This window comes from Heterocephalus glaber, unplaced genomic scaffold (assembly GCF_053883595.1).
Source record: "Heterocephalus glaber isolate CG9 unplaced genomic scaffold, H.glaber_assembly_v1.0 deba00001542, whole genome shotgun sequence".
NCBI lineage: Eukaryota > Metazoa > Chordata > Mammalia > Rodentia > Bathyergidae > Heterocephalus > Heterocephalus glaber.
Genome location: NW_028258335.1, coordinates 42,946 through 70,636, shown reverse-complemented (window position 1 = coordinate 70,636; position 27,691 = coordinate 42,946). Strand labels below are relative to the sequence as shown.

General features: G+C 40.0%; 2 protein-coding genes across 3 annotated transcripts; both read right to left on the bottom strand.

The window, feature by feature from the left end:
* Positions 1 to 279: 279 nt before the first annotated feature.
* On the bottom strand, positions 280 to 26,620 carry Cenph (centromere protein H). 2 transcript variants are annotated; one of them, XM_021250692.2, is made up of 9 exons: positions 26,380 to 26,620; positions 25,202 to 25,257; positions 23,549 to 23,597; positions 22,377 to 22,451; positions 20,385 to 20,441; positions 9,211 to 9,274; positions 8,805 to 8,856; positions 5,055 to 5,218; positions 280 to 820 (listed from the first exon to the last, which is right to left on the bottom strand). In XM_021250692.2, the coding sequence occupies exons 1-9, from the start codon at positions 26,502 to 26,504 to the stop codon at positions 728 to 730; spliced, it is 735 nt and encodes a 244-aa protein (XP_021106351.1). In that variant the 5' UTR covers positions 26,505 to 26,620; the 3' UTR covers positions 280 to 727. The 2 variants fall into 2 exon arrangements, with proteins under 2 accessions (XP_021106351.1, XP_087045617.1); XM_087189491.1 differs by lacking the exon at positions 26,380 to 26,620 and adding an exon at positions 24,319 to 24,352.
* On the bottom strand, positions 5,225 to 8,796 carry LOC147824451 (FMR1 neighbor protein-like). The gene is given in 1 exon segment (XM_087189492.1): positions 5,225 to 8,796. A coding segment is annotated over 1 exon segment (585 nt). The 5' UTR covers positions 7,430 to 8,796; the 3' UTR covers positions 5,225 to 6,844.
* Positions 26,621 to 27,691: the final 1,071 nt, after the last annotated feature.

Here is a 27,691-nt window from a genome sequence, read left to right as displayed (position 1 = left end):
ATGATCAACAGCTCAAAATTAATACAGAGCTGTGCTGGATGTGGTGGTACATGCCTATAATCCCAGCCACTCAGGAGGCTGAGGCAGGAGGGTTGCAAATTTGAGGCCAGTCTGGGCAACTTAGCAAGATGAGTCTCACAAGAAAACTAAAAAGAGGATAGATGCAGCTGTAGCTCAGCATTCCCTGGGTGCAGTCCCCATTAGGTGTGTGTGAGACAGAGACAGGGAGACACAGAGAGAACAGAAGAGTCACTCATAATCCTAATATGATCATCACAATTTAACAGTTTGGATACTTCTCTGTATTTTGATTGACAAATGCATAAATGCACATAAGTATTACAAATAAAAGCCAGGACTGCCAGGAATATCCAAAAAAAGTCCATATTCATCACAGGTTGGACTAGATGTCTTTTTTCTATGACTAAGATTTTCCCCCTTTTTGAGTATTTAGTCACCTTACTATTATTTAAAATGAGCGATTCTATGCTATAGTGTTAACTCAAGCTTAAAAAAAAAATTACAGCATTAGGATAGTTCCAAAAACAGTGGAAATTCATTTCATCTGAAACTTGCTATTTAAATGACATATCAAAGACAAAAAGCCAAAAATGCAAAATACAGTTCTCTGCTGGCCTTGAACTTGCAGTGATCCTCCTGCCTCAGCCTCCCAAGTGCTAGGATCACAGGTATGCTCCACCACACCTGGCCCAAAACAGAATTCGTATTAGGTCATGGTGAGATCCTTTTCAAGCTCCAGAACAGTTTCTTTGAGGGCTGGATCCGCTGCCCAGTTGACTTTACTCCCCAAAATGAGGTTCTGTAATTAAAAAGAAAAGATCTTTTAAAATATAAGTACTTTTAAAAATTTTAACAAGATTTTTAAACAAATCCCTTCACTAACCTTACCTAATTTTTCTTGAACATTTACTAGGCAAGTACAGTAGCTCTGTATTCATGAGAAAATACTAATACCCTCTTATCTTCATTTCTACTTCCAGGAGGCTTTGGTGAGGGAATATTTATGTTTATGATTTTTTAATGCCTCATCAGTTTCCATGGACAGCTTTTACTCCCCCCACCCCAGTCCCAGGGCTTGAACCCAGGGCCTTTGCCCTGAGCTACCTCCCCAGCCCTTTGTATTTACAAATATGGGCCACCATACCCAGCTCGGTGTGCATGCATGTGTGTGTGGGGGGTATTGGGGATTTAACCCACAGTCTCACACATGCCAGGCAAGTGCTCTATCACTGAGCCACAGCCACAGCCTACAGCCTTGACTTTTTTTTTTTGGTACTGGGGATCGAACTCAGGACCTTGCACTTTCGAGGCAGGTGCTGGCAACACTAAGCTAAATCCCCGGCCCTAACCTTGACTTTTTAAGGATATTGTGGTGCTATCCTAGATTAGAGAGAAAAGACGTTCATTTTGCACTTCTATGGTGAAAGACACAATTTAACTCTGATTTTCAAAAGAGGTAGAAGAAACACTTAGTTCTCAGCCCTTTCAAAGTTTCAAGACCCTGAAAAAGATGAAGAGAATCTTTGTGGTAGACAATTCAGGAGTGACTAGGGTCATGATTAAAATTCTGATCATTATTCTATGAAAAATTAGGGCTCAAGGATATGGATGATTAGAATAACATTAATAAAAACCAGTTAAATTGGTTAAACACGTAAGTTAAATTGTTAGGTATAAAACCATTACAAGCTTTGGTCTATATAATGCATATCTTTGCTATCAGTGAATGAAAGGGCGAGAGTAAAGCAACCCAGTTGAATTTACAGTGGCAGGAGGAAGTGTGCATTTGGTCAGGAGGGAACCCTTAGAGGCCCATTTTAGGAATACAGAGAGCTCCTGCAGTTGGCCGAAGCTATGGTCTATTTAACAAAACAATGAGTTCATTACATCCAAATTAACAGTCACTCATAAGGTATGAATAAAATCAAGAAATAAATGATAATAGAAGTCTTAAAGCAGCGTAAAAGAACTGAGCCAAGGAGAAGTGAAGGGGTTCTGGCTCATGATTTCGTCCTTACTGGATGTGGCCCTCAGGTACCTGGTCACTCCTAACCCAATCAGTGCCACCAAAAAGCACGTCTAAGACTCAGAGAGATACAAAGCCCCGTGTTTCTTGTTTATGTATTTATTTTCAGAAAATTTTATTCTTTAAAATGTAAACATTTTAAATTTTTATTAGTACAGTACATGTTTGCAGCACATAATGAGTACATTCCTCATGGGGAATTGGGTATATGTAAAAAACACACCTTAATTCATCTTACCTCCTCCCTCTCTTTCCCTTTTGCTCTTCTTTCCATTTACCAAAGATCTATCTCCCTTGTTTCCTATTATCTATCTTTTATTTTGCTCTTTAATTTATTTATGCTTTGGGTTTCTATATTTTCTCTTATTTTTCTTCTGGTCAATAGTCAGATGCATTATCCACTGCGCTACTGGTCCACACCCTGGGTTTCTCATATAAGAGAAACCATGTGATATTTAAGTTTATGCATCTGATTTACTTCACTTAACAATATGATTTCAAGGTGCATTTATTTTTCTATAAATGACTCAAGCTTGTCCTTTAAGGCACAGTAATACTCTATTGTTTATAAATATCACATTTTCTTTTGGTACTGGAGATAGAACTCAGGACCTTGAACTTGTGAGGCAGGCAGCGGCACCACTGAGCTAAATCCCTGGCCCTACACCACATTTTGTTTATGCATTCATCTGTTGATGGGCATATAGACTACTTCCAATTTTTGGCTATTATAAATTGTGCTGCTATAAACATAGGTATCTATGGATCACCAGACTATGATGTGTTTTAATCTTTCAAGAAGGTACCTAGCCGGGGATTTTAACTTAGTGGTTTCGCCGCCTGCTGCGCAAGTGCAAGGGCCTGAGTTCAATCCCCAGTACAAAAAAAAAAAAGAGAGAGAAGGTACCTAGAAGGTACTAGCTGGGTGAAACAGAATTTCTATTTTTAGTCTGTTGAGGACTCTCCATAGTGGATGGATCAGTTTTCATTCCAACCAACAATGTTGAACATTTTAAAATTTTATTTTGGTACCGGGCATCAAACTCAGGACCTTGTGCTTCCGAGGCAGGCGGTGGAACCACTGAGCTAAATTCCTGGTCCCAGTGCTGAACATTTTTTAATGTATTTATTGGCCATTTGTACTACTACTTTTTGGGGAGGTATTGAACTCGGAACCTTGAGCTTGCAAGGCAGGTGTGGCACCACTGACCTAAATGCCCGGCCGCATTTGTACTACTTCTGAGAAGTATCTATTCATTTCAGTTGTCCATTCTCTTTTGGGGGTGGGGGGGATACTGGGGATTGAACTTGGGACCTTGCGCTTGCGAGGCAGGTGACGGAATACCCTTCATATTTAATAGGCAGAGTTTAAGTATTTCATCTCAACAGACATTTTTCCCAGACATTTTACAATTCAACAAATAATTTTTTTGAGAGAGAGAGAGAGAGTCTTACTATGTAGTCCAGGTTGGCTTTGAATTCACTATGTAGTCCAGGATGGCCTCAAACTCAAAGTGATCCGCCTGCCTCAGCCTCCTGAGTGCTGAAATTACAGCCATGCAACACCATACCCTGCTCTTCAACAAGTAGTTTTAAAAAATGCCTCTAGCTCAGTGGTGGTGAACGGTTGGCACATGTGATGCAGCAGACACACATAGCAGATGAGCCAACTTTCTCTCCAGCAGCTGAGGATCGGGTAATAGTTTTTTTCTGAACTAAAACTTCAGTATTCAGGTTTAATTGCAGTGTTGGCCTTATGGTAAATAAGTGGGTTTTGAGTTGCAGTTTGGGGACTCAGTTTCTAAAAAGTTCACCATCACTGCTCTAGCCAGACGTGGTGGCACCTGCCTGTAATATCAGCACTTTAAGAGGCTGAGGCAGGAGGATTGAAAGTTTGAGTCCTCTCTGGGCAACTTAGAGATAGGGGCCGGGGATTTAGCTCAGTGGTTTCACTGCCTGCCTCACAAGTGCAAGGTCCCAAGTTCAATCCCCAGTACCAAAAAAAAAGAGAGAGACACTGGGCAACTTAGAGAGATCTTGTGTCAAAATAAAAAAGGGCAGGGGATATAGTTCAGTGTGGACAAACTGGGTTCAATGAGAAAGGAAGGAAGGGAGGAAGGAAGGCAAGACAGATAGACAGACAACCTTCCAGAATAAAGGAATATATAAGACTTAAAAATTGATGCCAATATGCTGGGCCTGATAGTGCATGCCTGTAATCCCAGCACTCAAAAGAGGTCAAGGCAGGAGGATCGCTGTGAGTTGAAGGCCAGCCTGGGCTACAGTGAGTTCAAGGCCAGCCTGCACAACTACTACTAGCGAGACCCTGTTTCAGAAAGAAAAACTGATACCAACATTTATATTACAAATTTACTTGGACTGATGCTATGCTAGTATTTCTCTCTGTGATGGTGGTAATGTCAAAACCCGGGCCTTGAACATACAAGGCAGGAGCTCTAAGCTAAGCTCCCAGCTATAGCAGTCAGGCTGTTAGCCTAAAGGCTGTCACTCTCATCCATGTCCCCTCACCTTCATCTGTGTCCCCTCACCCTCAAACTTGGAGTCTAAAGCTCTCTACTAGCCTCCAGAATTATAAAAACCAAGCCATTTAAAAATCCTAATATCTAACCACAATGCAAACTGAAGCCTGAAACACTAACTGTACATGAATTTTCCATATGTAAATAGAGGAAATGTCAGTACTGAATTACTATGATTTTTGCAGTGCTGGGTCTAAACCCAAGGCTTCACGAATGCTAGGCAAGTGCTCTACCATGGTAGTAGTCCTCAGCCCTACTACTGAATTATCTTATCAGGATCAAAGACTAAAGTAAGTCAATACTGTAATCACATCAACTGGTTTTTGGGGTTTTGGTACTGGGGATTGAACTCGGGTCCTTGCACTTGCGCAGCAGTCGCCGAAACCACTAAGCTAAATCCCTGGCCCACATCAACTGTTTTTAAAAAAGTTCTTTACCCTTCTCTTCCTGATTTATATAAATGTTACCTGGAACACATGTTGAATAACTGTAGCAATCTGTATCTCCCTCTGTAGGCTTTGTTTCATGGTCTTTATCTTGTCCGAATTTTCCATACTGGCCAACTCCTCTTTCTGTTTCTTCTTCTCAGTTTGTATTTCTAAAAGCTTACTTTCTGAAGCTTGTTTTAATTCTATTAGGTTAAAATAAAACAACATACTATAAATGACAGTTCTTTCTATAAACAAAGACCTTAAAAAAGCAGAATATTTCCTGGTTATTTCAGTCAGCAGAAAAATTTTAGTAACAGTAGCTAGGTTATAGGTTTTATTTTGATCTGAAAATGACTTCCCCAGTACAATGAACAATAATTTTTTGGCAATACAAGAGATCAAATCCAGGGTTGCAGAGCCAGGTGTGTTTGTGCATGCCTGTAATCCTAACACTTGGGAGGCTAAGGCAGCAGGATTGTGTCAAGTTCAAGGCCAGCCTGGACTACACAGCAAGATCTTGTCTCAAAAACAAAACAAAACAAAACATAGGGCCGGGGATTTAGCTAGTGATTCTGGCCCCTGCATCGAAAGAGCAAGGACCTGAGTTTGATCCCTGGTACCAAAAAATAAATAAATAAAAAACAAAACAAAACAAATCCAGGGCTGCCCTACCACTTAGCCACATCCATAAGCCATCATTTCACTTCATTTTCTGCAATACTGAGGAATTAACCTTGGGCTTTCAAACTGGGCTACATTGCTGGCCCTTTTATATTTTGAGACAAGGTCTTGCTAAATTGACCAGGTTGGGCTCTCACTTGTGATCCTCCTCCCTCAGCCTCCCAGAGGGGTGAGATTACAGGTGTGTGCTACTGCATGTGGCTCCAGCTTAATTTGTTTGAGATAGGATCTTGCTACATTGCCCAGATTTGCCTTGAACTTTTTATTCTTCTGCCTCAGCCTCTCAAGTAGCTGGGATGAAGGGCATGTGCCACTGCCCCAGCTATATTTTAATGCCCTCAGTGAAATGTTCAAGGCATTTATGTGTGACCATGACAGCTGTCTACAACTATGTGAAGTGGCATCATGAAAAACAGGACTTACTCTAAGTTGCCAAAAGAACAGGTAGGAGATATATATAAATAGAAGCTTTCTTCCCTTTATTTATAAAAATGACAGCTAAGCTAAATTTTAATGAAAAGTAAGATTGCCTTCTAGGTGACAAATATCATCAACCATTTTTGTTCTCCTAAAATGTTTTGAGAATTACACTCCAATTTGTAAATATACATGTGCCTGTCTTAAGGGCTTGTTTCTCGATATTAATGTACTAAAAGCAGGTTGGAATGCAATGGGAAAAAAATGAAACCTCAAAAAGGTATCAAAATAGATGATCGATCAGTCCATATGTGGTGACACACACCTGTAATCCTAGCACTCAGGAGGCTGAAGCAGGAGGATTGCTGGGAGTTTGAAGCCAGCCTGGGTTACATAGTAAGGCCTTGTCACAAACAAACAAAAACAAAAAGCAGATGACCAACAGTTAGGTAGCACACTCCTATAACAATAACACTGCTAGATTGTGGAGACCATTCTGGAACACAGTGAGACCTTGCCTCAAAGAAAAAAAAAAAAAAAGACCAAGATGATGACTTCAGATCCTGAGATGATTATTTTTTGATGCACAAAAACAGAACTATCAACTTTATTTTATATTTGAGAGCATAGATGACAAAAATAAGAACAAATTTTTGTCTTTCTAAAATGAACTGTTAGGCTTGGATGACTGGAACAGTCTCCTCTGCTCTGGAAGTCGTGCATTCATCTCAATGGGAAAGCAATGCTTTGGCTTCCTTTTCCTCTTCATCAACATCTTCCTCTTCCCTTGTTGTTAACACTTCAGTACTGTCCTGCAGTTTCTTTTTCTCCTTCTTTAGACTCTTCAACATTCTGTCATTCCTCATACGCAAAAGATTGACAAATTGGCTCTTCTGCCAAACATAGCAGCAGCAAAGGGGCATCCATCCCAGGAAAAGCAAGCTGAATACACTAAGTCCAAATATCCGCGTCACCTGTGGGGACTTATCTCTTAATGGGACAAAGCAGTTCCTGGTCACAGATGTTGAAAAACAGCATTTGGATTTCAAACATTAAGCCTCAGTAAGGTTTAGCAGCTTATTGCAAGGTGTTACTTCTTGGTTCTCCTTTATCATGCAGGTTGTTGAAAAGAAAAAACTGAACAGAACTTCCTGAGTGGATGTTTTTTCCAGAGGCTGGTCACTGACTTCACTGTTCTGCAGGTTAACTTCATTCAGAGACACGGATTCTGACGACCCAAACTTAAAGCAGCTGAGCAGCAACAGGGCCCAGATGAACAGTGTGAACATCAGAAGGAGTCGGAAAGCCCTCATCTCGAGTGCAGAGTGATGCCAGTCTCATGGCTGACCTTCTTTCTCAGTGACGCGTGGTTGCCATGGTAGCCTCGAAGACAACAAGAGGCCGATTCTCCACACCTTCCTTTGCTTCAGAAACCGTCACCCTGCAGCACACCCTCCTCACTCCCTGTAGTTTCAGCCTACCTCCCGGCCCTGGCCCTTTCTTTTACCGGAAGGCATGGCTCTGGGTTGCAATTTGGGCTAGCCACTGCCTCCCTGACTAACGGTCTTCGACAATCTAGATCTCCTGAGATGATTTTAACAAACAAGCTGATATGTTTAAAAATAATAAATTAGACCCATATTATTAAATGAAAAAAAGCAGTTTGTAACACAGAATAAATGATGACAATATTACTTTATTTAAAGACAAGGTCTCACTATGTAGTGCAGGCTGGCCTTGAACTTACTACTACTGTAGCCCAGGCTGGCCTCAAAATTGCGGTGATCCTATTGCCTCAGCCTCTCGAGTGCTGGGATTACAGGTGTGCACCACCATGCCTGGCTAAATGATGACAATTTTAAAAGAAATATGCACTGAAGATTGTCTCATTATAGTAAAAGAAAAAATTGACCCTCTGAGAGGCTGAGGCAAGAAGATCACAAGTTCGAGCCCACCCTGGACAATTTAGTGACTTAGTGAGACCCTGTCTCAAAATAAAAGAGCTGGGGATGTAGCTTAGTATGAAGGTTCTAGGTTCAATCCAAAATAACATACACAAAAAGCAACACAAAACATAAAAAATTCACTATTCCTATATATATTTCCAGTCTATAAATTTTCGACAGAGAATATGTATTACTTTTGAAATAATCTTTTTTTTAATTTTTGAGATAGGGTCTCACTATGTAGTCTAGGCTGGCCTCGAACTCACAGCAATCCTCCTGCCTCCCCAAGTGCTGGGGATTACAGGTATGTACCGCCATGCCTGATGAAATAATCATTTCAATAATTTCGACCCAAAAACCAATCTCATGTCATGATAAATTAAGTGAAAAAGCTGTGGAATCATATGTACCAAGTGATAATTTAGAAATTAAGTATATATAATGTTGATACAGGCATGGAATGTCTAGTGATCTAAATAAAACCGAGGTCACACAGGAAGGTATGATTTTACAATTTTATATTGTATAATTTTCTGAATCTTGATTTCTTCCTCTACTGAGAATATATTACCTTTGTGATTTAGAGTTCTAAAGCAACAAAAATAAAGCAAAATGCATTTCATATCCTACTTTTTAAATTGCCATGTTCAAAATTTTAAGAAATCTTGAAAATAAAGACATCCATATCAATCTCCAAGAGTTGAAAATGTGCTCTACCATAAAAGAAAAAGTTTCTACATACGAAATCTCTTCTTTCTAACATCAAGTAGTTTTTCTTCTAATTCCCAAGATTCCTGTTATTAAAATAAAGACATGTTTAAAAAATGAGATAAAAAACATTAAAGCATATTACTTAAGTCACTGAGTTTCATTTTTAGTTTATGTTTCTCAAGCTGCAATTTTCAATTTCTCTATTTCTCTACAACAAAAATTTAAGAAAGTTCCTTAAATTTTAAATAGATAATTTGCAACATTCGTCAAAGATAAGGATTATGGAAAAAAAGAGGGAATTTTAAGGAGAGTGAATTCTGGTCATGCCAGTCCCTTTGGGCAGTCTTACTTAATCATATCCACTACCATTATGTTACCAGCAAAAAGTTGCCACAGAAATCCTAAGAATGCAGAGTTAGGCCAATGTGCAAGTTTACCTGCTGTAATTTCATTACTGATTTATTCAGCTTTAATACTTCTTTCATGGTATCCATGAGCACACTGAAAAGGAAACAAAATATGAATTATTAATCTTAGTTAAAATAATAAATCTACCTCATTAAGGACTCAATTAGCATATATTTACTTATTAAACCCCTTATGCTCTTTTTTTTTTTGTATTCTTTTTTTTTTGGTACCAGGGATTGAACTCAGGTTCTTGTGCCTCCTTATGCTCTTTAATAGAAAGTCATTTAGTCACAGACAAAAGGATACAGGAATGAAAAAATATAGGAATATTTCTAAAAACTTCATATTTAGGAAGACAAAAGCCTAATAACTTGCTCATAAATTCCTTTTTTAAAATTAATTAATTACTTTACGGGTACTGGGAATCAAACTCAGGACCTTGCACTTGTCAGGCAGGCATGGTGCCACTGAGCTACATCTCTAGTCCTCGTAAGTTGCTTTTTTTTTTGGTACCAGGAATTGAACTTGGGACCTTTTGCTACAAGTCAGGCGGCAGCCCCACTGAGCTACATCCCAAGCCCTTTTTTTTTTTTTTTTTTGCTTGGTTCTGGAGCCTGCCTCGAAAGTGCAAGGTCCCAAGTTTGATCCCCAGTACCAAAAAAAAAATATTTTGTGGGGCTGGGGATGTAGCTCAGTGGTGCCATGCCTGCCTGGCAAGCACGAGGCCCTGAGTTCAATTCCCAGTACCAAAAACAAACAAACAAAAAACAACAAAAAAAGATTTTGTGAGCCGGATGTGGTGGTGTATGCCTGTAATGCTAGTACTCAGAGGCTGAGGCAGGAAGATCATCTTGAGTTCAAGGCCAGCCTGGACTACAAAGTGAGACTCTGTCTCAAAAAAAGATTGTTTCTGGAGCAGATTTAGGCTCACGGCAAAATGTAGGGGAAGGTACTGAGATTTCTCACATGCTCTCTACCCTCACACCTGCATAGCTTCCCATTACCACCATTCTCCACCAGAGCCGTACGTTTGTTACAATTACTGAACCTACATCGAGACTTCCTATCACCCCGAGTTTATGGTGTATACTAGGGTCACTGGGTTTTGACAAATCATCATCATGGTATCACATAAACAGTGCTGTGGTTTCAATGTGTCTGCAAAAGTTTATGGGTTAGAAACTTAATACCCAATCCTGTTAATGATATCTGGAGGCGTGCCCTTTGAGAGGAAACTAAAATTGGATGTGGACCCATTAGTGGCTTTATACAAAAAGGAAGAAAGACTACAGCTACCATGCTTGCTTTTTTTTTTTAAGTTTCCCTCTGTACATGGCTTTTATTATTTACATAATACAATACAGCATCAATGCTGAATAGCATGATTATGTGCAATGCATATATATGAACTATCTGTACACATCACAGATCTAATTTGGAACTAAGGTACGTAAAATTGAAAGCAAAACTGAATGCTTTAATAAATGTAAAAACTAGAACCAAACACTGCAATAAATCAGAAGTAGTGCCTCATGTTTGTTTTTTTGGTACCGGGGATCGAACTCGGGTCCTTGTGCTTGCACAGCAGGTGGCGAAACCACTGAGCTAAATCCCCGGCCCATTGGTGCCTCATGTTATGCTTGCTTTTTTTGGGCAAAACTGGGGATTGAACCAGGCATGGAGGCACATACCTATAATCCCAGCACTCAGGAGGCTGAGGCAGGAGGATCACTGAGAGTTTGAGGCCAGCCTGGGATACACAGTGAGTTCAAGGCCAGCCTGACCTACAATATCAAGACTGTTTCAAAAAACCAAACCCAACCAAATCAAACAACCTGAGAATTGAACTCGGGGCCTTGCACATGCTAAGCAAGTACTATAGCACTGAGTTATATTCCCAGCCCTTATTTATTTATGGGTTTTTTGAGACTGGGTCTTGCTATGTGGTCTGGGCTGGCTATGAACTCACTGTGTAGCCCCAGGCTGGCCTTGAACTTGTAGTTATGCTAATGCCTCAGCCTCCCAAGTGCTGGGACCTCAGGCATCCACCACCATGTCTGGCTTTTTTATTATATTTGTTTGTTTTTTGAGACAGGGTCTTGCTATGTAGTCCAGGCTGGCCTCAAACATGGCAATCCACTTGCCTCAGCCTACCAAATGCTAGGATTACAGGTGTGTGCCACCACACCTGTAATTATTTTTGAGACAAGGTATCACTAAGGTGCACAGGGTAATCCAAACTCATGATCCTCCTGCCTCCGCCTCTTGAGGAGCTGGGCTTACAGATGTGCACCACCAAGCCTAGCTATCTGCTCTGTCTTGCACATGATGTCCTCCACCAAGGCCCTCACTAGATATTGGTGCTGTACTCCTGGACCTCCTAACCTCCAGCTCCATGTGGCAAATAAACTTCTATTCTTTATAAATTTCCCAGTATCTGGTATTCAGTTATAGCAACAGAAAACAGACTACACAAGTAGTTTCAAGAAATAAGCTGCTTCTATCTGGGTGTGGTGGCATACGTCTGTAATCCCAGCACTCAGGAGGCTGAGGCAGGAGGATTGCCATATGTTCAAGGACAGCCTGAATTATTTAGGGAGCCCTGTCTCAAAAACAAACAAAAACAAAAAACAAACAAACAAATGAACCAAGCTGCTTCTACTATCTGCTTTTTTTTTTTTGGTACCAGGGATCGAACTCGGGTCCTTGCTCTTGCGCAGCAGGCAGCGAAACCACTGAGCTAAATCCCTGGCCCCTAATATCTGTTGGTTTTTTTTGGGGGGGGGTACTGGGGATCGAACTCGGGTCCTTGCGCTTGCGCAGCAGGCAGCAAAACCACTGAGCTAAACCCCCAGCCCTAATATCTTTTTTTTAAACAACTCTTTCTGAGGGCTTACGACCTGTCAAGAACTGCCACAACTAGGAATATAAAATAGAATAAAACAAAGTATGTTTTCAAAGGGTTAAGAATCTTTTGTAAAATCAATAGTTACCAATAATAAAACAAAAATTAAAAAACCAAGAAGAATCTGGTGGGAGAGAAAAACCTACAACTACAGTAGTCCAATAATAAATGTGAACCGGGGTTATCCAATGCATGGACCAAGGAAAACCTCTGACCCTTAAAGAAAGTGAACTACCCAGGTCAGGTAGTTTAGGAAAGCTGGCATGAAAGTATGTGGGATAAACTGGGCAAAGCCCCAGCTCTCATACTTCAGGATGCTGTGCTCACTTGGGTGGCTTGCTAATATGGATTCTGAGTCCTACCTTCAGAGATTGTGACTCGACAGGTGTGAGACTTGACCGTCAATGTGGTCACTGTGATCATATGAACTATTCTGCTAGTTTGCCAGTGTGAGAAATGCTATAGAAGGAATGTATACAGAGGGCTCAATGAGGAGAACCTGTACAAATCTAGGAGAGCTGAACTCATGTTTCTATTAGCTATAGCTATATTTAGTTGTGTTAAAAGATAAACACAGGCACATTGAAATTTAATCAGTTCTTTCAAGTAGACAGCTATTTGTGAGCCAACAAATTGGCTCAAGACCACAAGCAATTCAGTGTTCTGGGGTGAGGTGCAGGGAACAAGGGGAGGAAAGTTTTATATGGCATTCACCAAAGCAAGACAAAAAAAATATATATTTGGTTGGTTAAAGTCGAAAGATCCTAGTAAAAGTTAGCTGGTGGTTTCTGACTGGTTAGGCATTCTGTTTTGCTATTTGGCTTCAGGTTGCTTATATAAGAGCCCAAGGAACCCAAGTTTGGAGACATCCAAACTCATGATGTCCCACTTAAATTTTTTTTTTTTTTTGGTACCGAGAATTGAACTCTGGTCCTTGCACTTGCGCAGCAGGCAGCGAAACCACTGAGCTAAATCCCCGGCCCTCAGTTAAATTTTTTTAATAGTTGTATACTTTTTTTTTTTTGGTACCAGGGATCGAACTCGGGTCCTTGCACTTGCGAGGTAGGTGGCAGAATCACTGAGCTAAATCTCTGGCCCAACAGTTGTATACTTTAAAACATGCTAAAAGCCAGATGTGATGGCACATGCCTGCAACCCCAGCTATTTGGGAGGCTGAGGCAAGAAGAATGCAAATTTGAGCCCAACCTGGGCAACTTGGTGAGATCTTCTCAAAAGAAAATAAAAATGTGCTGGGGTATAGTTCAATGCCCACAGAATTCAATCTACAGTGCTGCAAAACAAAAAAAACATTCTAAAGGCACTATTTTTGGCCTATTTTAACTTTCTGTTGTCCTTCAAATCTGTCTTTTGTACCCCTTCCTTTTAACTCATGAATGATTTCAGCTCTCTTTTTATAGGAAAACAACTGTTCAGAGAGTCCAATTTCAGCTTTTAGAATTTGTAGTCTGAGACTCAGCTGGCATGGTGGGAGAATACAAATCAGTCTGGGCTAAGTCACCCTGAGAGGACAAGTGCCCATATCATCCTGGGGTGTTATCTCTGGTGCTCCCTGGAAGATGTTTTTTATCATAAGATTTTAAAACTCCGGTAAGATCACATTAAGGCCGCAGGCCAGATTCTTAGGATCAGGTTAAAGAGGACCTTTGACTGCCAGAGTTTTTATTTTCTATTCTTGGCAAATTGTTTAGTCTGAGTAAGAGTATTTCAACCGATGAAGTGCGAGGAATATACTTCCTCTATCTTATTGAGTTGTTGAATTAAATAGCTTATTCCAGTGTTTATAGCTAACATTGAGTAAAAGTTAACTTTTACAACCTTCCTGCAGGGCTAGAGTTCAGTGGTGCTGTGCCTGCCTTCCAAGTGCAAGGTCCTGAGTTTGATCCTTGGTACCAAGGGAAAAAACCAAAAAAACCAAAAAAACTTCCTGCAAAATTTTCAGATTGTCTGGATAAAACCTGCTTCTCACAGTTATAATCCATATGGAAAAAAAGATGTCAATCAAACTGTAAAGCTATAATTCTGGAAGCCCACAAAAGTAATATCATGGGCTTCCAGGATGGGGTGGAGTGGAGAAAGGCAGAGAAACAGCCTCTCTGAGATTTGGTGTCCAGACACTGGAATATAGCAACTTGAGGAAGAGAAGGAGGGAAGTGGGTCCCAGGACCCAAAAAGGATCTGCAGCAAGAACTGAAGCCCATGGGGGAAGCAAAGAGAGAGACCTCAATGCAGAAGGAGGTGGGAAGCAGCACTTTCACCTTGAGCCCTGACTCATTGTGCATGAGAAGACCCTAGAACTTACAGACACATGGTGACTACTGGTGACCCCAGATACCTCCATGGAGAAATGCACCAGTTGAACAGAGCACTGGATGCAATACACTGCAGTGGCAGGTTAGTTATTCGGGTTCAGACACGTTCCATGAGAGGGTGATTGGCTGGTAGCCATCTTTATTTTTTTTGGTACTGGGGATCGAACTCGGGTCCTTGTGCTTGCGCAGCAGGTGGTGAAACCACTGAGCTAAATCTCTGGCCCTGGTAGCCATCTTGAAAAGAGGCCAACTGAGCTCAGAATGCAGAGCAGCTGCAGGCTGGCTCCATCAAGTGGCTCCCAGAGTCAGGGTGAGGTGGAACCAAATTCAAATCAGCAAGGGACACACAGAGTGTTAGGAACTGAACAAAATGGGTTCCAGCACCACTGCCAGAAACCAGCCTAAACTTCAGTGGAACTAAAGGCTCACTGGGATTACCCACTACAATGCTGTAAATCTATGACTGGCTTCCTGGGATTAATCAACACAGGTCTGGACTCTGTCTGCCCACTCTGTCTACCAGTGACACCAGAGACATGCCCTGAAGTGAACACTGTTTTTCCTCTTTTCTTGTGTTCTGGTTTTTTTTCATTGTTTTTGTTTTTATATGAGTGTGAACATTGTTCTACTTTTTTGTTGTTGTTGATCTGTTCTGGTTTTTATTTCTTTCTTCTCTCTTTCCCTCCTCTTTCATTCATGAGTTCCCTAAAGTCCACATAATCTTCCTTTGTCCTCCAGCCTTGCTTCTAATTTCTTCTTCTATTTCTCTATTTTCTATCCCTAATCCCTTTTAAATTTTCTCCCCTGAGGGTAAAATCACCATATGGAGGGCATATTTACTGTATGCAATTTTTTGGATTGTTTTAGATTTTGTTATACAACCACAAATATAGCTCATATGGTTTAAGGTGGTAAATTAATAGTTACCATAGTTTGTCATTTTCTAGGCTGTTGTTTTTTTTAATTTTTTTTTTTTGGTACCAGGAATCAAACTCAGGTCCTTCCGCTTGCGAGGCAGGCAGTGGAACCACTGAACTAAATCCCCAGCCCTCTAGGCTGTGTTTGATGCTACTGTTTTATTGCTGATTGTACTATGTTAGCCAAGGTGACATAATTGTTTTAATCAGTTGCTCTTCCTGGTATGCCAAGCCTGAAATAGTCAAAGAGTCATAAACAATACGATAGGCCAGTGCCAAAGAACCAGAGGCTAGTCCAAATAGGCAGCAACTTTTCATCCCCAAAAAACTGAAGTGTAGGATCTTGCAACATACCAAAACTCAAAAGCCAGCTACACCTGAAGATATCTCTGAGAAGTAGTCATTTCCTAAGGGTTCTAAATACTAGTTTTATCAATTCAGGAATAAAAGTTTAAAAAAAGACAATGACAAGACATTAAAGCAACCTCAGACTTCCAGCTCACCAAAGGCAAACCCAAGGCGCAATGAGGTGGAACAATTTGAAAGTCACCCACTTAGAATCACCCACTTAGAATCTCTGAAGTGGTAATAGCAGAAGTAACAAAACAGATGAATAAGGCTGTAGAAGAAATCAAATCAGAAATAATCTCTCAGATAACTACAGGGATGGCAACCATAATGAAAGACATGATTAGTGACTCTACAGGAGAAACAGATCAAAACGGGGGGGTGGGGATTTAGCTCAGTGGCACTGCACCTGCCTTGGAAGCGCAAGGTCCAGAGTTCAATCCCCAGTATCGTAAAAAAAAAAAAGAAAAAGAAAAAAAGAGGTATTTAGGAAAATGATGGAAACCATGAACTCTCAACATAGGAAATATATAAAATCCATGAAACCATTTCAATTTTAGTATATGTGAAAAGTGGAGCACCATGAAACCATTTCAAACAGATATCCAGGAAATTAAAAATTCCAATGAAAGTATATGCAGCAGAACGGCCAAAGTGAGGACAGAATATCAGATATATAGAAGACAGGATTTTGGTTAGGGATCATGAAAAGAAAGATTTCTTAAAAATAGCAAGGGACCATGAAAAATCAATGCAACAGCTGTTAGATGATAAAAAGAAAAATAACAGGATTGATCAGAGTCAATTTAAAAGAAGATGCACAAACAACATATAAAATCTGTTTGTTCACAGAAGTAATGGCAGAAAACTTCTCAAGCATGGAAAAAGAATGACATACAGGTAAGTGAGGCATATAGAACTCCAATTAGCCATAATCAAAAAAATCTACATCAAGGCATATGATAGTTCAGATTCCAGAAATTCAACATAAGAACAGAATATTAAAAACTTAAAAAAAAAAAAAAAAAAGAAACAAATCACCTACAAAGGAAAACCCACCAGAATCACAGACTTCTCAACACAAACCCTCAAGTCAAGGTGAGGTTGGAGTAAAGTATTTCAAGCCCTAAAAGAAAACCTTAAGCCCAGATTGATGTATTCCACAAAATTATCTTTCAAAAATAGATGGAGAAGGCCGGGGATTTAACTCAGTGGTTTCGCAGCCTGCTGTGCAAGCTCAAGGACCCGAGTTTGATCCCCGGTACCAAAAAAAAAAAAAATAGATGGAGAAATAAATATACTTCCATGACAAAAAACACCTGAAGAAATTCATGACCACCAAACTAGTGCTCCAAAATGTTAAGGACATTCTAGAAAGAGATACAGAGGACTACAACTCTATAAACCCCAACAGAATGAATCCACCAGGCAAGGCAAGTAATTAAACAGGAGGGGGGAAAAAAGGGAACCAACAACAGAAAAATAACATGACAAGGATAAGTCAATACATATCAGTCAAAACCATCAATGTAAATGTTCTCAATTCACCAATCAAAAGAAACAGATTGGCAGAATGGATCAAGAAGCAAGATCTAGGGGCCGGGGATTTAGCTCAGTGGTTTTGCCACCTGCTGTGCAAGCGCAAGGACCCAAGTTCAATCCCCAGTACAAAAAAAAAAGAAGCAAGATCCAACAATATGCTGCATACAAGAAATACATTTAACTCAAAAAAAAATTCATAGACTGAACTTCAAAGGATGGAAAATAATACTCCATGTGACCAGGAACCCAGAAAAAAGCAGGGGACAAAGTGGATTTCAAGCCAAGACTATTAAGGAAAACAAAGACAGTCCCTATATCTTTGTAAAGGGAACAATCCAAGAGGAAGAGATAGCAATCATAAATATATATATGCACCAAATACCAGTAAACCTAACTATATAAAACAAACACTAACAGATATGAAAAGTCAAGTAAGCACTAATAAAATTGTAATGGGGGACCTCAATACCCGCCATCACAAATCAATCAACTAGACAAAAAAAAAAATCAACAAAGAAATGTTGAAGTGAAACATCTGAATAAGTAGATTTAGCAGATGTCTACAGAATATTCACCCCACAACATCAGAATACACATTCTTTTTTTTTTTTGGTACTGGGGACAGAACCTGGGTCCTCAGCTTGCGAGACAGGCGGTGGAACCACTGAGCTAAATCCCCAGCCCCAGAATACACATTCTTCTCAGCTGCACACAGGACATTCTCCAAAACAGACCACATATTAGTTCATAAAACATGTTTAAGTAAATGCAAAGAAACTGAAATTATCTCATGCATAGTAGCAGACCACAATGCAATGAAATTGGAAATAAATGGCAAAAGAAACCACAAAACTTCATTAATACATGGAAATTAAATGACAACCTCCTGAACAACCAATGGGTCACAAATGAAATTAATGAAAAAAATTGGAGTTTGTATAATTAAATAATAATGCCAATACAACATATTGGAACTTACGGAACACAATGAAAGCAGTCCTACGAGGGAAATTTATAACAGTGAATTCCCATATCAGAAAAACAGAGGACACTCAAGTAAACAACCTAATGTTGAACCTTTAGCTTGTAAAAAAAGAAAAGCAAGTGAAGCCCAAAGCTCAAATGAGGGAGACAATTATAAAGATCAGAGCAGAAATTAATGCAATGGAGACTAAGAAAACAATACAAAGAATCAATAAATCAGAGTTAGGTCTTTGAAAGACTAAATAAAATTGACAAACCCTTAGCCAACCTTAAATTAAAAAAGGAAAGAAAAGATTCAAATCCATGCAATTAGGAATTTAAAGTGTAAAATCACAACAGATCCTGCAAAAATGCAGATCATCAATACCTACTTCAAGAACCTGCAATTTTTTTTTATAAGTTTTTTGAGACAGGGTCTGTGTAGTCCAGGCTGGCCTTGAACTCACTATGTAGCCTATGCTGGCCTTGAACCATGGCATCCTCCTGCTTCAGCCTCCCAAGTGCTGGGATTACAGGTGTGTGCTACCACACACAGCAAGAAACTGTATTCTAATAAAATGGAAAACATAGAAGAAATAGACAGATTCATAGATACATATAAATTACCAATGCTGAATCAAGAAGATATAAAAATCCTAATTAAACCAATATCAGTCAGTGAAGGTGAAGATGTAATTAAAAACCCACCAGGGCCGGGGATTTAGCTCAGTGGTTTTGCCGCCTGCTGCACAAGAGCAAGGACCTGAGTTCGATCCCTAGTACCAAAAAAAAAAAAAAAAAACCCCAAAACCCCCAAAAAACCTGCCAGCAAGGCCCTGACAGATTCACTGCTAAATTCTTCAAGAAATTTAGGGCTGGAGATTTAGCTCAGTGGTTCCGCAGCCTGCCTTGCAAGTGCAAGGACCTGAGTTCGATCCCCGGTACCAAAAAAAAAAGAAATTTAGAGAAGGGGGCAACCCACTTTCCAGTCTCCCTTTTGTCTCTCTTAGGCAGAAGCTTTCTTTCTCCCAATAAATTTTTCCTACTCTTAAAAAACAAAAAAACAAACAAACAAAAAAAATGAAATTTAGAGAAGACCTAATGCTACTACTTCTCTACTTCTTCAATGAAATTGAAAGGAAAGCTCCCTTTTCCCAAATTCATTCCTGGAAACAAGCATTACCCTGATACCAAAACTAGAATCAAAAAAGAGAATTACAGGCCAATCTCCCTAATGAACATAGATGCACAAATCTTAATAAGATACTGGCAAACAGAATGCAACAAATCATCAAGAAGATTATACACCATGCAAGTAGGATCCATCCCAGGGATGCAGGGATGATTCAACATATGCAAATTAATAAATGTAATACACCATATTAACAGAGCCAAAGACAAAAACCACATGATCAAAAACAAAAAATACCCCACATGGTCATCTCAATAGATGCAGAAAAATTTTTGACAAAGTCCAACACCCATTCATGATAAAAACTCTACAGAAAATTGGAATAGATGGTGTTTATCTCAATCTGATAAAAGTCATCTATGACAAACCAACAGCCAACATCGTACTAAATGGTCAAAAACTGAAAGCTTTCACTCTAAAATCAGAAACAACACAAGGATGTCCATGGTCATCACTCTTATTCAATACAGTTTTGGAAACATTAGCCAGAGCAATTAGACAAGAGAAAAAAGTAAAAGGAATAAGGATAGGAAAAGAAGAAGTTATTATTTGCAGATGACATGATATTCTACATGATATGCCACCAAGACTTTTAGATTTAATAACCAAATTCAGTAGCATAGGTGGATACAAAGTCAACACTCAAAAATCAGTAGCCTTGCTGTACACGAATAACAAACTCATGGAGATAAATCAGGGAAACACCTTTCACAGTAGCATCAAGAAAAATGAAATACTTAGGAATCAATCTAGCTATACACTGAAAACTATACTACTCTGAAAAAAGGAGATCGAAGAAGATAACAGAAAATGGAAAGATATTTCCTATTCTTCAATAGGAAGAACTAATATAGCGAAACTGGCCACACTTCCCACACTTTTATACAGATTTAATGTAATCTCAATCAAAATATCAACAGTATACCTCACACAACTAGAGAAAACTATCCTAAAATTCATTTGGAAACAGAAGAGACCCTTTACAAATTTGGAGGAAAAAGCATACCTGTTCCCAGTGTTAATTTTTTCCAGGTCGTTTTTAAGTGCAGCTGAAAGTTGCATCCTGGAAGGAAAAGGCTTGCATTGTAAAACATAGATAACATATTGTATATTAAAAATAGTTCCTAACTATAAGTTAAAGATTGATTTCCCTTAAAAGATATGCAGGTTTTAAGCAAAATTTGCACAGTAAATACTTTCAGACATAAATCACAAAATATGAAGTAACTCCAAGACAGCAGAGGCTATAGCACACAGCCGTGCATGTCCTGCCCAGGGCTGCATGGACCTGAACCCACCCTGAGCTGGATGCAGTCTCTACCCGTGCAGGGCTGGGTAGTGCTGAGGACCACAGAGACCAGTGTAGCCTGAGACAAGGAAGTCAGGGAACACACAGCCATTTGGACTGGAAACTCAGAACTGCTGCTGTAGTTTACAATCTAACTCAAGGAGCTAAAAACAGGTAATAACGAACAGTAAGCAGGGCTTGGGATATAGCTCAGTGATAGAGTACTGTTTCCAGTACCCCACAAGGAATAAATCAAGAAAGCAACTCAGTAGTGGTAGTGTTATTTCTTCCCTACATAAGCAATTTAAAAAACTGTCCTTTTGTTGGTACCGGGAATTGAACTCAGGACCTTGAGCTTGCAAGGCAGGGGGCAGAACCACTGAGCTAAATCCCCAGCCCAAAAAACTTTACTTTTTTTATTAAATCTACAAAGAAACTCAGGAATGCCAGAAACAGAAAGAAGTAACTATAATAAAAGTTACTGAGTGCAAGGTCCCAAGTTCGATCACCAGTACCAAAAAAAAAAAAGTCTATAACCTACTGTGTTTGTCTTAATATATTCCTGAGACATAAGGATGAGGACATAGTCCAAGAAATGTATCACTAGGTGATTCTGTCCTTGTGCAAATGTCACAGAGTGGACTTAAACTAAGATGGCTATGATGCCACTGCATGATATAATACTGTGCCACCACTGTTTTCTATGTAGTTTGTCACACAATACATGACTGTAGCTCTGTACCAGCACAGACCAGGACAGAGTACTTATATTCAAATATTTGTTGAATGATCACAAGCACAAGGTCCCGAGTTCGAACTCCAGTACCAAAAAAAAAATATTTGTTGAATGAATTAGGACCAATAACTAAAACTATATTTAATCTGGGTGCTCCAGCACATACATGTAGTCCCAGCTACTTGGTATTGCTTTTTTTTTTTTGGTACCGGAGATCAAACTCGGGTCCTTGCCCTTGCAAGGCAGGCGGCGGAACCACTGAGCTAAATTCCTGGCCCAAGTCCCAGCTACTTGGGAAGCTGAGGCACGAGGATCCCTATAGCCCAGGAGTTTGAGACCAGCCTGAGAAACACAAGAGACTCCTTATCTCAGGAAAAAAAAATAGTCAATAATATTCTAAAAAATAAAAATTAAGCCTGACGACAATTCTTTTTCTGAATTAATACTATAATAAATAAATAAATCTATGTATTCCTTTCAAAGAACAGAATGAGATTTATCCATATACTTCTCTTGTCTTAATTAAAGTATCCTTACTAACCCTACTCTATGTAACTTCTTCTGAGGAAGATAGTAATGTAAATTTTTCTCTCAGGGTTCAATTTTTTTTTGAGGCAGGGTCTCACTATGCAGTTCAGGCTGGCCTTGAACTTGTAATCCTCTTGCCTCAGCCTCCTGAGTGCTGGGGTTACAGGGGTGTACCTCCTCCCTGGCTCTCAGGATTCAATTTCTTGTGACTATTATCTAATCATCATTTCACTTGACTAATTCATTTATCCCAGTTAAAAAAAAGCCCTCCACCTTGCCGTCATACCCATTTCTTATTCTTTTTTTTTTTTTTTTGGTACCGGGGATTGAACTCGGGTCCTTCTGCCTGCAAGGCAGGCAGCAAAACCACTGAGCTAAATCCCCGGCCCCCTCATACCCATTTCATAGTAAGTTCATAATGCTTATACTCAAAATGTAATAGTTACCTGCTCAGTGCAAGACTTTTCATTTCCAAGGCAATTTTTACTTCTTCAATTTCATTTTGTAGGTCTTCAACTTTACTATTAAAGAAACATAAAAGAATTTCAGTAACATCAGAAAAAGCCATTATTGAAATAAATGAAACAAACCTTTGAAAAGAGTAAAATACCTCTATTTGAAGAGAAGTATTCTACTGGCTTACCATATCAATGCATTGTTACAGATTTGGTAAGCTGGGCCGGGGATTTAGCTCAGTGGTTTTGCCACCTGCTGTGCAAGCGCAAGGACCTGAGTTCGATCCCCAGCACCAAAAAAAAAAAAAAAAAAAATTACAGCTTTGGTAAGCTGAGGGTTTTTTTGGCAGTACTGGGGATTGAATCCAGGGCCTTCATACTAAGCCACATTTCCAGTCCTCTTTTTATTTTTATTTTGAAACAGGGAAGTTGCTAAATTGCCCAAGTTCGGTTCAAACTTGGCAATCCTCCTGCCTCAGCCTTACAGAGTGCTGGGATTACAGCAAAATTGATTCTTTCTTTTTTTTAAACTGAGAATAAAGTTTAAATAAAACATTTTCATTACGTTGTCATTACATCATAGTGGTGAAGCTTTTTTAAAAGACAGATGTTTTCTGAGTTTTCTCAGTATCTTCTAAAAGGATGCCATAAAACACTAATGTGCTCACTCATCTATATGAAAGTCTCTATTCCAATCAATAACTTCCCAATATGTGCATCAAAAATTATTTGGAAAAATAAAAGAAAGGAAAAAGGTAGCTAATGCTATAACAGGGACAATATGAACTTTTAAAAATAAATTTTATTAATGGTACAAGATCCCAATGATGAATGTAACTGTATTTTATACTTAAAATGTACCAATAAAGTTAATGGGGAAAAAAAAATTTTTTATTTTATCCCATTCCCCTCCTCAAGCTCCCTCCCTTCCCTATGTACAAAAGCTTTGTTTCCATTTTTCCTTGTATTTTCACTTTTTTCTTGTCCCTTCCTTCCTTTCTCCCTCCCTCCTCCCTTATTCCCCTTCCCATTTGAACCCTTTCTCCCCATTTCCCAACATCCATTATACATTTTGGTTTCTCACCAGAGAAACAATGTGGTATCAGGGACAATATGATTAAATCATAGAAAAACTACAAATAAAAATTTAAAATATGACATACGCTTCAATTTGTTTTTCTTGTATGATTTGTTCTGGAGTTTTTTCTTCATCTACAAATAAATAATTTTTTGAAGTTAGTAACATTTTAGAACAACATTATGCAAAAGGAATATAATGTATACCACAAATACAAAAGATAAAACTTTGTATATCAGTTTATATAGTACAAAAGTAAAGAAAAACACATGAGATTACTTTTTTTGGGGGTGTTACCAGGGATTGAATTTGGGACCTTGCATTTTCGAGGCAGGTGGCGGAACCACTGAGCTAAATCCCCGGAGATTAATTTTAATATAGTTATTTAGTCCAATAAGTCTCAATTATTATTCCAATATGTAATCAATTTAAAATTACTAATGACATATTCCACATTTCCTTCTTCTAGGTATATTTTATATATAGCCTGACTCAATGAAGACCAACCACACTTCAAGTTTCAATAGCCATATAGAATTAGTGGCTGCCATAGCACTGGTAGACAGAACATCATTAATTACATTTCTATGGAGAGGGAACTGAGGATTGAACTCAGGCTTCATATATGCTAAGCCAGTGTTCTACCACAGAGGTGTATATCCTCAGTCTGAAAGAACTGTTTTAGGGTGACAAAAAATAGCTGGGCATCAAAAAGCCAATTAATGTCAAAAAGCCAATTATAGGTTATATATTAGCAACAAGCAATTAGAAATTGGGCTGGGTTTGATCCCTGGAACCAACACGAAAACAAAAACAAAAGAAATTGGGCTGGGGATTAGCTCAGTGGTGCCTCACCTGCCTTGCAAGCGGAAGGTCCTGAGTTTGATCCCTGGTACCAAAAAAACAAAACAAACAAAACCAAGCAATTAGAAAATAAATTTAAATTTATAAACAATGGCATTCAAGGGCCAGGGATTTAGCTCAGTGGTTTCACCGCCTGCTTCGCAAGCACAAGGACCCAAGTTCGATCCCCGGTACCAAAAAAAACCAAACCAAAACAACAACAACAAAAAACAATGGCATTCAGAAGCATTAAATACTGAAGGATAAATTTTTTTCAAAGTATATGTTCTTTACACTGAACACTACTAACTACTGAAATGGATAGATATACTATGCACATATGTCAGGAGAATCCATACTGTTAACATACTATAGCAGTTTTCTTATCAGTATATAGATTCCAATCAAACCCTAGTCAAACTACCTCAGTGGGACAAGAGAAAAAAAAAGCCCAGTACTTTCTATGATAATGGAAATATTTCATATCCACATTGACCAATAGGGTACCCAGTAACTTCTAGCACTCTGGGAGGCTGAGACAGGAATCACAAGACCCCAGCCTGGGCAACTTAGTAACTTAGTGAGACCTTGTCTCAAAATATAAAATAATTAAAAATAGTGGCTTCAATTACCAATACCACAAACAAAATAAGGTGGTGGGATGTTAAACTCTTTTTTCAGAATGGCCACACCCATTATCCTACCTAAAATGTTTCCTCCCTTTTATTAGGCCATCTTTCCTTCTTCACAGGTATCATATTACCTTGCATGTTTCTTTATGTTTTGCTACACTACAACATACATAGACAATGTTTTGTAAAGTTGATTCTCTTTCCTATAGGGTACTGTTCATTATCAAACTCATATAACCTTATTTGAAAATGAAACTACTTACTTGCATCAATCATCGACTTATATTCTAAGAGTTGTTGTTTTGTTTGTGCTCTCAGCCTGTAAACAGATGTAAGAGAACAGTCATATAGCCATGGACTGAGGGGGTTTTTTGGTTATTTTTTTGGTACCGGGTATCGAACTCTAGGAACTTGTGCTGCAAGGCAGGCGGTGTTGGACTGAGGTATTATTATCATACAATGAACTCACGCAAGCTGATGTAATAAAATGGGCATAAATAATGAAAACCAGCATTAAGTCTTCTAGTTAGGCCTCATTTCATTTAAAAATGGGCACAAAAAACTCATTTAAAAAGGGCACAAAATGGCTGGGGATTTAGCTCAGTGGTTCTGTTGCCTGCCTCACAAGCGCAAGGTCCCGAGTTTGATCCCGGTACCAAAAAAAAAAAAAGGCACAAAAGCCGGGCAATAGCTCACGCCTCTAATCCCAGCAGGATCACTTCGAGTTCTAGGACAGCCTGAACTACATAGTGAGACCTTGTCTCAAAGAACTTTTAAATTTTCAGAGGAAGACACAAAATGGAATGCAGTGGGAAAACGTTCTGTAGTGCATATCACTATGTGGCCCAGGCTGGCCTTGAACTTCCCATGGTTCTGCCTCAGCCTCCCAGTGCGGGGACTACAGGTGTGCGCCACTGTGCCCCACAGGAGGGAATTTTTACAGTGATACTACGAGGTTTACTTACTAGCCAAGACCTTTTAAAGCAATAAAGCTAAAAATACAATCATAATGCTTTTTTTTTTTAAGTCCCCTTACTATGATTTAGAAAAAAAGGTCTGCAAACCTTTTTATTTTTCCTGTAAAGGACCAGCTATCAAATAGTTTAGGCTTTGAGGGTCTTATGGTCTAACTACTCAGCTCTGCCTTTGTAGCAGGAAGTTACGTTCCGAGAAAACTACTTATGGACACTGGCATTTACATTTCATATAATTTTCATGTGTCGGGAAATCTTCTTGCGACCCCCTCATCATTTAAACACATGAAAACTATTCTCACTCTGAATGGCCATAAAAAAGTGGGGAGTAGGGCGGCTTTGGCTCAAGGCCTGTCTGGCCATTGGTTTAGAAGACTGATGTCCCTTGTCATCAAATGTTCCCTACCACCTTCTTAGTCCAAAAGGAAAGGCATCGCCGGTTCGGGGCAAGCGACCGGAGGAACAACCTGAACAGCAGCGCCATGTGGTCCTCGCTGCGTGCTTCCCGGGCGCCGGCGACCTGCGGCGGCCCGCCTGCCCCTCCGGGGTCCGAGGACGCCGCCCCTGGCGGGTCCTCCGCCTGCTGCTCCATCGCCGGCTGGGCGGCGCCAAGAGAGAACCAGGGACAGTCAGAGGCGACTCGGAAGACGCCGCTTTTCCCGCCACAGAATCGACGCCCGGAAAGAGACCACGCGTCCCGCCCCTTCCGCCCGAGGCCACGCCTCTTCTGCCCTGGCTCGGGTCACGGTGGTTACTGCTTTCTCCTTTCCGGGGTTTACTCCGGTAGGAGTGGTATGGGCCACTAGTAAACGGTTCCAGGAGCCGGGATGGGGTACAGCTCAGTGATAGAGCACTTGCTTAGCATGTGTTGGACGTGCAGCGCCAAAACAAAACCTCTGTCCCCTTTAAAAAAAAACAACCCGCAATCGCCGCCTGCCGCTCAAGGTGCCGAGTTCGATCCCTGGTACCAAAAAAAAAAAAAAAAAAAAAAAACCCGCAAAGTGCTTTAACCCCAGCTGCAGCCTGAAGGGAGAAACCCCGACTTAAATGGCCATTCAGGAGAAGCTTGTTGGTTCCCCTCGGTGCTCCCTTTCCTTCTTTGGAGAGCGGGTGTGCGTGGGGGGCTGGGAACGAAAAATACGGACGAGTTGTTGGAAGACTTTCCCGGGAGCTGGGCAAGCGCTTTACCTTTGAGTTCCACCCTCTACCCCTAGATTTTAGATCTGAGACCACGAGCTCAGTTTAGCGGAGGAACGCGTGGCTCAAATTTAGCTGTCTCCGCGGGCAAATGAGAAGCTGGGCCCAGGAGCCGCACCCTCGCGATCCCTCTGTGGCCTTAGCGTCGCTCCTGAGGCCCTGGCGCCCCCAAGTGTCTACCTTGTGACTCCGCAGGTCACAATCGAGCCGTGAAGGAAGAGCTGAAGAAAATAATTTGCGTGCTGGACATGCAAATGCCTGAGCCTAGTTTTTCATTATAGTCCGTCGGGTAAAGGAGCACGAGCTCCACGAGCACAGCGCCTGCTACCTCTTAGAACAAGAGGTAAAAAACAAAGAGGTCCTTTACAGCGAGTGCTTTACACCCAGTGGTAGTTATCAAAGACATACAGCCCTGTGTCAAACTTAAAATTCAAGACACAGTACGACGTAAAATAAGACGCAAAGTCCACTACTCCTACCCCAAACTCATGGAATATTTTATTTCTTCTTCTTTTTTTTTGAGACAGTGTCTTGCTATGTAGGTCAGGCTGGTCTTGAACTCAGTATGTAGCCCAGGCTGGC